General features: G+C 34.4%; 1 protein-coding gene across 2 annotated transcripts in view; it reads right to left on the reverse strand.

Moving 5' to 3' along the window:
• Nucleotides 1-334: 334 nt before the first annotated feature.
• Nucleotides 335-12638, reverse strand: part of YTHDC1 (YTH N6-methyladenosine RNA binding protein C1) — a 35713-nt gene continuing 23409 nt past the window's right edge. The window contains exons 10-17 of one of the 2 annotated variants that reach the window (XM_028100623.2): nt 10881-10965; nt 9745-9911; nt 7171-7253; nt 5866-5902; nt 5730-5769; nt 5562-5624; nt 3585-3719; nt 335-1340 (exon numbers count right to left, since the gene is read on the reverse strand). In XM_028100623.2, coding sequence (XP_027956424.1) covers nt 1116-1340; nt 3585-3719; nt 5562-5624; nt 5730-5769; nt 5866-5902; nt 7171-7253; nt 9745-9911; nt 10881-10965 — 835 coding nt within the window. In that variant the 3' untranslated portion in view covers nt 335-1115. Of the gene's footprint in view, nt 1341-3584; nt 3720-5561; nt 5625-5729; nt 5794-5865; nt 5903-7170; nt 7254-9744; nt 9912-10880; nt 10966-12638 lie in introns of both variants that reach the window. The other variant, XM_028100621.2, reaches the window with a different exon arrangement.

Consider the following 12638-nt stretch of genomic DNA (forward strand, 5'->3'; position numbering starts at 1 on the left):
TTAAAGTAGTCCACTTATTGAAGATGAAAACATCAAAAAACCTGAAATAAAACAATCCTGTGACCAGAGTAAATCCAAAAATATTATCAAAATAAATATTTAACCAAATATCAACATAATTCCATCAAGTACCATTAGCTCTTATATTTGAAATAGAACTAGGCTTTTAACATAATTGGCCTAGGACAATCATTTCTGCTAAACTATGCAAGAAAGGGGTGGGGGAACCAGGGATCCTACAATTCCTAAACACAAAAATAATAAAAAGTTATTTTATGTCCACTAATGCATAAGAAAACAAACTTGCATCCAGACAAGAAAGAAGTACAACAGGTTAAGTGTCAATCTTTACCAATTTATTTTATACAAAACAGTAGCAATGTAGAATATGGGAATTATCTTCCGCTGCCACACACGCAAGTTGTGAACATTCCAAGCCAATGTATACAGTTTGGAGGGGAAGGCTAAATGACAGCATCAACCATGCTACTGAACATAGGAATTTTTTATTTAAAAAGATTAAAAATTAGATAGCAATGTCTTCTTAATATTGCTCTCATCATTGAAGACTGAAGAAAAATAAAAAGTGACTTTTTAAGATTAAAAAAAGAGGGAAAGGGAGAAACAAAGAGGCTGCTACAACACTGCCATACTGTCAAACCATCATACTTCAATATTTGCATACTTGATAGCAGCATTATTTTTACTGAACCGTGTGCAACTACATTTAGAAACACATCAAAGCAAAATATGGCAGTCATCAATCAAGATCCAAAAAAAAGAAAACAAACAAAAAATAACTCTAGGATGAACACACTATAAGTAGATGAACATTTATGGAGAATGAATCAATATCTACATTCTTGGACTGTTCCATTCTGCTCCAATAAAAGTGTCAACTCAAATTGTCAACTGTGCATTTTTGGAGGATTTGAGTTTTTCCAGTTCTTATTATACTGCATGCTTGGAACAAAGAGGGATTTAATTAACCCTTCTACACAATGAACTTTAAGTAGACCGCTGAAAATAAATTTACTACTTGTAAACACACACACACACACAAAAAAAATACAAGATTTTTTTATCTTTAAACAATCAGTGCTTCCAAAAGCGCATTATCTTCTATATCGACCTCTCTCCCCTCGGTCTCTGTCCCGGTCACATAATCGCTCTCTTTCTCTTTCTCTATCACGTCCTCTATCTCGTTCTCTGTCTCTTCTGTTATCTCTAGGGCGGTCTCGCTCTCGCTCCCGATCTCTTTCACGGGGTCTACTTCTCCGACCACTGACAACAGCTTGTGTGCGACGAAGGAAATCATCCACCCTCATGTCATAATCATGCTAGAAAAGGTAAGAAATGGGTTAGGTATGTCAAAAAAAAAAAAAAAGAGGAACTTATGGTCCCTATATTGTAATTACTGTACGGTAGAGAAAAAAATCTAGAGAAATGCATTAATGGATTAATTCACAAAATGCAATTTTGATACTGCTTAGAAAAAGGATTTTAATGTCTTACTAGACACCTACAACAGAAATTATTCAAATCCTGTTGAAAGTCATTTTGTGCAGCTTGCTATATAACTTCAATGACTTTTCCATCTAATCTTTCTGATAAGATTCAGGCCAAAGTAATCACCTAGTGATGATTATCAATGATCATAGATACAAGCCTGATGCCAACTATGCTAAGTATCATCAATGTTTTTCTGCAATAGGTGAACCCTATTTTTTTCCTTGATTCTACAAACTAACCTGAACCAAGTCTGCCCTCTTATGGTAAAATGAGGAATTCTTACATTCCAAATTTCCTTTCAAACTAAACCAGTTAATGACAACTTACGAAATAGGACGTGATTTTAAGAAAATACTTCAGTAAGATTGTTAAGTCTACTCCACACAGATCTAATAATACATAAAAGGCTGAGGAGGATGAGAGAGGGTAAGATGAGCAACTGTCCAAGTTGTCACTGTGGCTACTTATAAGCTTGCTCCCTGCTCTAGCTTTCTACTCTTGATTCTCAACTCTTTACTTACTGAACTTGGTCTTTCTTCAAGTCAGCTCAAATATTCAGAACATAAGGTTCAAAACCACAGTTCCACCCTACCTCTCACATACAATGAATACATGAATATATTAGCATAAAATATATACACTAACCAAAAAATTACATAAAAAGGACAAGTACCCTTTAGTAAAAGAATCTTAGAATTCCTATTTTGAAAATTATGTAATCATTTATAACACCACAACTCAGGATGCCTGGGTGGCTCAGCTGGTTAAGCATCTGCCTTCAGTGCAGATCATGATCCCAGGGTCCTGGGATCAAGTCCCACATCAGGCTCCTTGCTCAGCAGGGAGCCTGCCTCTCCCCCTGCTTGTGTACTCATTCTCTCTCTCCGAGAAATAAATAAATCTTTAAAAAAACAAAACAAAACAAAAAAACACCACAACTCATCTTAGCCAACTAAGATTTCATCATACATAGGCTGTGTATTTCTTCCTGTGTGACTGAAAAAAAAAAAAGTCTATTAGTCAATTAGGATTCTCAAATTGTTTCATGGAATATTAAAGATCCTAAAATGATTTGATTTTGAAGAATTAGTATCTTTATGAGAATAAGAAAATAATTAACATAAAAGTATCTCAAAGATAGGCTGGGCTACTCTTGACTGGCCCTCTCAAATATAAATGCTCTTATTCATTTGGCCCAGCCAAAAAACTCATGTCAAGTACAGGGGCGGGAAGGAGGTCGGGGATGTCCAAACTGTACATCCTACTTCAACAACCAAACTATCTTTCTAAGACTATCAAATTTATACACAAAGTAATTATAATAACAAGTACAAGGAGACAATTTCAGTTTAAAAAAATAAAAGTATTAGGGGGAAAAAAAGAATATCAACCATTTAATAAACAATCTCTAACTAGTGTAATGAAAACCCAGAAATCTCCAACTAGAGATTGCCTTTCATTCATTCTGTTTTGAAGTTATCAAAAAAAGCTTCCCATATCAACCATTATCAAATTATTAGAACCAATAATTACTAAAGGACAATTACTCATCTGCCTTTCTTAACATCTGTTTGTCATTTGTTAGCATCATCTTAAGAATCAGACAGCGGAGGTGAATTGACAAAATCTGGCAGAGAAACAAATAACTAAATGAGACTACAAATGACCTGTTAAGTAACGTAATACACACCATCTATACTATGAAAACTAAGTCCGAATATACAGAAAGCTTAGAAACACCTATTTGCAATAATAATTAGTTATAATTGAAGACCCCTGTACAGAAAGAAAATATCCTAATTACGATATCCCTATGACATTACCTAAGAGTTACAAGTAGAACTTGCCTCAACTTGAGCAGTCTGCTTGATCAGTGAAAAGAAATACTGTCTATTTAAATAATCCAAAGGGATTAGCCATTTTTAATTAAAACAAGTTGTGAATTACTTCAAAACAGCATTCAGTAAGAATATGAAACAGTCCATCACTCAACATAATCTAGTATTCCCACATTTAATTATCAACAGAATTCAAAGTAGTTCCCTCACACTTGAGCCATCTCGTGCACTTACTACTCGTTTATCTCTGTATCTTGCTTCATGTGGTACTGGGTGATGTCCTGAGTAAGGGGGATGAGCTTGAGGAGGTGGAGCATGGTGCTGATAGTAAGGATGGTGTGGAGGTTGTTCCATTCCAGGGTAAGGAGCCTAAAAAAAGAAAACCACTTCCATAAATATCTACCAAATATCCGTGTAAATAAACCATTCTTAGAATTTCCCTATACAAACCACCTATCCCAAACAATTAATTTAATAATCTGTACGATCCATTTACTTTGACATTAAGGTTCTTCAAAATACCCTTTATGTGCTTGTTGAAAATATGTGCGTAATTAAGTAATTATATATCCTTTAAGATTTTAAATACTAACAGAACACAACAAACCATTACACAGTGCTTACAATGAACGAGGCACTGTCCTAAGCACTTTACACATCTTATTTCTCACAGCAACCCAATGAAATAGGTACTGGTATTCCTAGTATACAAAAGAGGAAACTGAGCCACCAACTGGTTAAGTAACTTGCTTAAAATCACTGCTAGTAAAAAGGTGGATCTGGGACATAGCATCAGGCATCCTGGCTCTAGGATCAATCATTAACCACTATGCAAACATCTACCCTTAAAAAATAAAAAGACCTCCAGGACCTACTGAATTTTTAAATGCCATTATAAAATGAGTTAAGGGCAAATTAAAGATTACTTTCCTAGTTAGCGCCAAGATAATATTCTGACTTTTTAAAAATTTCACAGAGTCTAAAGGAAAGCAATCTTATAATTCATCTATCTGTATACAGTACCTTAAGTGAAATAAGTCAGATGAAGAGGCCACATTACAGGCAGCATTTAAAAAAAAAAAAAAAAAAGATAATAAGAACTACTTAAACTTCCAAGTTTTTTATTTCTCAGGAATTAATGCTTCGGCTATCCTCAATACCTTAAAAGATACTCTAAGAATATTCAGTTTTCTTACAGAAAGAAAAAAAAACTAAAAATCATGCACAAGAAAAAAAATTATACACAGGATTTAATTACCTTAATTTTTTAAAAGATTTTATTTATTTATTTTAGAGATAGAGAGCACAAGCAGGAGGGGGAGAAGGGGAGAGAATCTCAAGCAAACTCCATGCTGGAGCATGGAGCCTGATGTGTGGCTCGATCCCATGACCTGAGCAGAAAAAAAGAATCAGATGCCTAACCGACTGTACCACCCAGGGGCCCCTAACCTTATTTTATTTTATTTTTTTTTTAAAGATTTTATTTATTTATTAGAGAGAATGAGATAGAGAGAGAGCATGAGAGGGGAAAGGGTCAGAGGGAGAAGCAGACTTCCTGCTGAGCAGGGAGCCCGATGTGGGACTCGATCCCGGGACTCCAGGATCATGACCTGAGCCGAAGGCAGTCGCTTAACCAACTGAGCCACCCAGGCGCCCCGCCCTAACCTTATTTTAGAAAGAATTTACTGAGTATTGGGATCAAGCACTATGCTAAACTTTACATATATTTTGTAAATTATCTTCTCCACACTCCCATTAGGTCAACATTGATATTCATTAAATTTCAAACCATACAAAGACAGACACAACGTCCATTTCATTCACCAACCCAGCGTAAAGCGGAGTGCCTTGCACAGAATGGGTACTAAATATTAATTTGATGAGCCAAAGAATGAACAAATGCCCATTGAGTTTTACAGATAAGGAAAACTAAGAAACTTGTCCAAGGTCACAGAGTTGAGAAGGGAACGCATTTGAACCCAGGCAGTTTACAATACTAGCCACTACAGTAATAAACCATAACACTTAAACTTGCATTAACACAAATCAAATTATTCATTAGTCTTTAGTTTTAAAAATAGCCCCCCAACTACTTAGATTTATATTTTAAGTCTCTTAATGGGTAACTGCAACAATCACATTCCAAATAAGCATTCAAAATATATGGAACTGCGAATAAAATTAAATAATTTGCAAAAAAAGAATACAAACCATTCCTTGCCAAGGTGGTGGTGGTCCCATGTTATGAAATTCCCTCACATAATCATTGTAGGACTAAAATGAAAAATATTAATGTCAATAATAAAAATCAAACCCAAACTATAAAGTAAATCAGATCCTGGTTTTATGAACATTAAATATATAAAATAAAATACTTACCCCATTTAAAAACACATCTCGGCGAACTCCTGAAAATCGTCTGTTGGGAATAAGATTTGTGAAACTAAATTCAGGTAATTCATAAGCTAGTTCCAAGAATGTAATTTAAAGCTAAGCAAGAGTGAACCCAACTTACCTGTCTACTTCCTGGTATCGTGGATCCTTTAAATACCCTGTTCAAACATCAAGCATTTTAGTAAATCAAATTTATATTTTTTTATTATGGCATTATAATTAAATCTTCCTTACCACTCATTTCAATTCTTCCCATGAAATATAGTGATGCTATTAAGTGATGCTATTATTGTATTACTCCATTTTCAGATTTTCTTCTCAGATTACATGATAATCTAGGAAGTAACTAAATAACTTACTGATATCACAGAATTATAAACTGCTAGAGAGGTTTTCATATGAATCTTCTAAAATCCACACCCCAATTCTCGCTAGATAGAAAATTTCTTCATTCTGCACCATAAGGAAAGTAAGGGCAGAGGAATTATCTTGAGGACACTGGTAACAGGACTTCCTTAAAACAAATGTTTACCTTCCATCTTAGGTATACACAAGCTTTGCTAAGTCAACCGGATAGTTTTAAAAAATGCAAACTTAAGAGGGAGAAAAAAAACTGTAAAGGTCACAAAAATGAAGATTATACATTTTAAGTGAAAGAACCATGGTGAAAAAAGAAATATTCTTTCTCCCCTTCTTTAGTAGGGACTTAGCAAATTAAAATGTAAAAACATTTGTGTGGCCATGTTACTGAGGAAAAACTAATTTCACTCTCTGGAATATCCCATTTTGGAAAAGAATGAGGTTTATCAAGCCACTTGTTATGTAAAAATGCTGTAATGCTCACTAACACCAATTTTCAAATTGCCTAATTTTTATAAGTATTACTGTTTTAAATAAGTATCTTCTCTTAAATAGTTTGCCTTTTTTAATTGTTAAGGGAAAGACTAGCTGAAAAGATGCTATGGAGATTAAAACCAAGTATTTCTCATTTCTCTCTAAAAACATGATGTTAAAGATTTTTATTTAGAAAATATCGTGTAACTTCAGTGTCTAATCAAAGTTATATACCACATAAGATATTAAGTATAACAGGAAATAAAAAACATAATAAAGTGTAAGATCACTGCTTTCCCTAACCACTTTTTAATCTCAAAACATTTGTGCAGTTTCCAGGGTGAAATAATTATAAATTAGCAACATCGGGTAATTAACAGATTATGATAATGAGTCACACTAAAATAGCCTTCACAAAGTAGAAGAATTTAAGTGACAACTACTGATAATTTCCTATGGTTTAAGGAGTCACATCCTAAAGTTTTCTCACTTTTAGAACTATAGGATTATAATAATGTTTCTGTGTTGTTGTTGTTGTTGTTGTTGTTTCATAATTTTAAGTCAAATATCTGCAGGATTATAAAATATTAACCTGGTCTCTGGTGAAACTCAGGGGCATAGTCAATCCTTGGTTTCTTTCTGCTGTTATGAATATCATAATCTTCTGGTCGACGCCTACACAAATTAGACACATTAGAAATTAAACCAAAAACTGCTGGTAGAACAAACAGCAATGCAAGAGTTTCTGACAGAAGTAAGTACAAAGAATAGCCCATTATTTCCTTTAAAATAACATCCTAATTTCTGGTGAACAAATCTTAAAATTTCTAAATTTTAATCCCTCTAATTATTATAAATCAATCCTTGAATGTATTGCTGGAAATAGATATTCTCTAAAATCCTCATACTATGACGAAAAACTTGGAAAGAGTAGTCTGCTCAAAATACGTAAATCAAATTTTAGTATTTTAAACAAAAGTAAATGAGCGGCCCTCAAACTAATGTAAATATCAGGTTTAACAAAACACTTTCCCAAATAAAGTCTCCATTCAGGTGAAAAAGCAAGGAAATAAAAAATAACTATCATCATTACACACAATACATTAACTCTAAAATCTATATATTCAAAGTTATTAGAAGTCTAAACAAAATTAAGAATGTCTTATTTCTTTTTGCTTTGCACAAAATTATGCTTTTCACATGATCATACAGAAAATTTGATACGTACTAAGTGACTTTACAGGAAAGTTTTGAAACTCTTGATACTTTGAAAAACTAATTTCTATAGTTAATAACATTTAGAGTTAAGGGAATTTTTTTCTAGAGACAATGCCTTAAAATAAAACTAGAACGTAACGGGGCAGTTTTAACAGAGTTCATAAAACAATTTCAAAATATATTGTTTAGAAGGTGAAATTTTACTGTCTACAGAGGGCTGCTCTTTACGGTCTCCCATAAATCTCAATGGTTAATGTAATACATCATAAGTACACTTCATTTTATTTAGCATTTGATAAAGAACTACACAAAAACAAAAATTCCAAGTTTTTTTGGTAATAAGTATCTTTTTACCTTTTATGTCAAATAAAAATTCTATAATAACCTGGCATCACTAGTTTTCCAGCTATTTCTTTATCAACTGCTTTCATTAACTTTTCCAACACAAGTTCACTCAAACTGCAAAGTGCAATAACCCCAAGCCCCCCAACAAAATAAAAACAGTTGCATCTACAATAAATAAGACTAAGAAAATGAAAAGCTGGTTTAAAAAATAAACATACCGCTTTCTTGTAGTTTGGGGAGTGCATTTACGACCGGTATAAAACATGATAGTAACAGTTCATATAGTAGTCCAACTACTGACTTTAAGCTGTAAGCCACATACATATATGGAGGCCCTGGCAGGCTTGAGAGAAGGTGTAGTGGTGTAATAAGTATAGTTTGCAGTCCATTGCAAAACTGAGGTAAAAACTTCACTTGTATATATTGTATTGCACTGGAAACCTCTTAGCTTAAAACTTCAAAAGACATCTTGGTGTTCAGTCCTTTAAGGCCAAAAATAAGGGGGCTCTGCCAGGTTTCCTCCTACCTACTCGACAGTGTCCTTTTTAAGCTCAAAGAAATGGGGACTCTTGTTGGATTATCTGTACCTACCACAGGATGTTTCCATCAAAAGGAAACTTAACCAAAGGTTTCATCCCATCAACCATACATCCAACAGTCTTTAGCAGAATATTTTAGGTTTAGCTGTATGCAAATCTACACAGGGAAAGGTGTTGGGTAGAAGGGCTTAAATCAGTCCTTTGCAAAGACTTCTCCAATTCTGTAACAAGTTAAACCCCCTTTTCCTGGAAAATGCTGCTTAGTTCATAAAGTAGTGATCAATAACCATGGCGATCCTCTAAAAAAACACTTTAAGTCCACAGGTACTGCCAGCATCTGGAAAAGTTGTAAATAGACACAGCAACAGCCCTTCTTTTCGGTTTGTTGCCGGGTCTCCCAGGGCCACTTGATCCCCTTTGGAAAGAACCTATTGTTTTCAGAAGCTCAGCAAGATGTGTGAATTCACTGGGTACATGTTAGAGAATATTTGGCAATGGGGTTAACACATCACGGTGGTAAAATTTGAAACAGTCCCAATAATGCTCCTCTTGAATATCAAAATAACTTAAAATATTTTATCCTCTAAATGAGGCGTCATCTTCAGAAAAACCATTAGTGATCCTTTATAAAAGTCCCATATCTGATAAGGCTTATCCAGAGACACACCTGAAAGAAAAGGCTTTTTACAAAATATTAACAATTTTTGCAAATAAAGACTTCCTCCTCTTCCTCCTTTCTAGCCTGTTCTTAGCAACAAAGGCCTACCTCATTTCAAATTGTATACATTGTATAATCAGAATATTATCTAATTTAAACTGGTTATCACTCTTTAGCAAATACTTTTTTTCTGCATAAGGAAAGATCCCCATTTTCCTCTTGAAAAATGACTGAGACCAAGGTGACCATGTGAAATCCTCAATGAAGCCACAAACTAGTCCATGCAGCTTGATTTGAGGATTTTCTCTTTCTTCTTTACCGCAGGACAAACTTTTGACGAATCACATTCCTCCATCATGTTATTCTGATACATGTGCCTATTATCAGTCCAAAGAACGTTTCTAACCTTCCCACATCCCGGACTGGTTCTCGACGGGATGGACGTCCTCTTGATCGGGGCTGAGAATGCATTCTTCTCTTGTGACGCATTTTATGAATGACCTGATACAAGTCAATACTTTCATCAGGGGGAAATAGAAGACAAAGCTGGGTTCCACATTCAAGTTCAATTTCCTAGAATAGGAAAGTAGCAATTTACAAGATGAAAACAGGAGAAACTTTCAATAGACTTGTTGTATTTTCCTGAAGTACAAGAACAAAAACTGACTTGGAGACTTCCTTCTCAAGGCTGATGATCATATGGGATTCCAAAAACTTCCTTGATATTTTTTATCCTTATATAAAGGGTAAAAACTGAAAGTGTAGAATCTCCAAAGTTTAACACACCAATGCAGTTGCTTAAAACTGTGACAATGGTCCTCTACAAACAAAGGAATATTTCTTTGTGCAAAATATAAAAATACCAGAACAGGGTATCTACCTTAACTCAGCGGAGGAAAAACAGGTTAGTGTGTGCCAACAGCTTTATGATAACCAGGAACTGCAACATACACTAAAATATATTAGATTAACTACAAAGAGATACTGATGTATGGACTTTTTAAAATGAGTTTTTATTTTCAACTACCAACAGTTTCATTTATGAGCAATCAAAGCACACCACCTGTGGTTCAAAGTTATGTGTAGAAACTATGGGGGTCAAAGATTTGGGTTTATTTTAAACCACCACACTTTTGATTTCATTTGCAGACTTGAAAACCTGGGTACATATACTTTTCATACAGCTTCCTTCTATTCAGAAAACTTGAATGAAAATGTTATAATGGCACTTCGAAAATTATACAAAGTGCAATAATAATACAATGAAAAACCATTTAAAATCAGGACCAGAATTTCTCTTCAGAAAGTCTTCTTTCAATTGTATTAATGAAAACACCATATAAAGATGCCTGTTTTTCAACATTTATGGAGGTCTTACTAAACGGTCAAAATCACAGTAATCATGAATTCCAAATAAGAGTATTTTCCCTTAATCTATCACATGAATTCTTTCAAAAATGGTTTAGAAATGCCCTTCGATAAAAATATCTAAAAGGACTGATTAAATGTGTGTATTTTAAATAATCAATTAAAACAACAAACCTGTCCATCACGTCCAATCTTTACTGGTTTATGTTCATTCCAAGGATTGGTGAGATGAGCTGACTTAGTGAAGGGTAATTCACGCCTAAATACAAAGTAATGTCAATTATATTCTTTTGCAGAATCCTTTAGGGACCTTAAACTATGCTTCAGCAATTAAGCTTGATTTAAATGTGACTAAAATTTAAAGAATCACTTAGACTAGTAGCATTTATTCCCCAGGGAAGGAGCCCCTTTAGACATGTGTTCTTTCCACATTCTCCAGTGTTCTCAAAAAAAAAGCTAAATAATATAATGCTTAAGAACATGAGCTTAGAAACCAAGACAGTTTGGGTTTAAATCCCAGCTCTCTCTTAACCTCTCTCTGAGCCCGAGTTTCTTCAGCTTATAAACAAGGGTATCACTACCTACACTTCATACCTGTTCTAAATAGTGTGCAAAACGATATATAAAATGTTTAGGCATCTCTTGCTCTGTGTACTCAAAAAATTGTGTTTATTAACTAATCAAAAGAGCTGAACTTTAATCGGACAGTTGATACCAAATTAGAGTAAGTGTTCTCTATCCTTGGTTCAGGGCTGCTCTCCCAGATTCAAATGTCACTGCCCCCTTTTTCTAAATAAATCTTTTATTTGAGAGAGAGAGAGACAGTTCGAGCATGGGGGGTGGGGGGAACAGTGGGATAAGCAGGGAGCCTGACTCAGGCTTGAGCAAACGACCCTGGGACCATGACCTGTGCCGAAGGCAGACGCTTAACTGACTGAGCCACCCAGGCGCCCCAGTTCTCCCCCTTTCAATAAGGCAATATTCCCTACCACCCATGGAATGGCTCTTGACAATATGAGTATTTAACTTAGAAATTCATCTATCTCACACATTAATTATGCCCTTCACTTACATTATAGTGCAGTACCTATATAACTTAAACCCTGGCTCTAAACTCTGAGCTACTGGGCAATTTGGTCTCACCAACATAAAAAAGATATCCTATATTTTTATATTCTTTATCAACCTAGCACAATGCTGAATGTAAACATAACATGTTAATTGTCAAGGAATAATGAAATTAACAGCATTTGATAAGGTTTTACCTATGTGTGCATAAAGTAATGCCAAACTAAATAAATGCTTTAAGGAACTATTCACTGTTATCTACGATACATGAAACTGCTCAGCCCAAAGACATAAATTTTCTTCCACAGCTATCAAAAAAGAACAAATGAGCACACACAATTATTTTGGTAAAAGAATGGGTACCACAAATAGACAAGTTTTGTTGTTTTTAATATGGATGGCCATATCTATTTTAGAGAAAGAAAATAATCAAAAAATGCTTCCTGGAAGTAGCATATCCCATATGCTCAAAGAAAAGTGACCCAAGAAAAGCCAAATGTTAGGAGTTAAGGAAGAGTCACATTTGAAGCAATGAGAGAGCTTGTGCAAAGGTATAATGGAGAAGAAAAACACAAACAAGTAACTTGATCCAGTGGATAAGCGACATAACCATTTATTCTAATCTTACACGAATTTTCTTAAAGATGAATATAGAATGCTCAAATTTTTAACTTCCTTAAACCTTGGAAAAAAAGAAATGTATATCTAAAGTCAAAGTAACAGGTGGCATGCTCTGTGGTGATGGTGATGTAAACATACAGGGGAAGTGGCCTATGAGGAATGGAAATGCCTACTAGGTATTACTTTTTAAAAAGCTTGAATTCTTAGTGTAATATTGATCTTACTTCACAAATCAAGAGTGGT

Source organism: Eumetopias jubatus, unplaced genomic scaffold, assembly GCF_037043125.1.
Source record: "Eumetopias jubatus isolate StellerSeaLion01/CBP00866 unplaced genomic scaffold, mEumJub1_p1.0 scaffold_2, whole genome shotgun sequence".
Classification (NCBI taxonomy): Eukaryota; Metazoa; Chordata; class Mammalia; order Carnivora; family Otariidae; genus Eumetopias; species Eumetopias jubatus.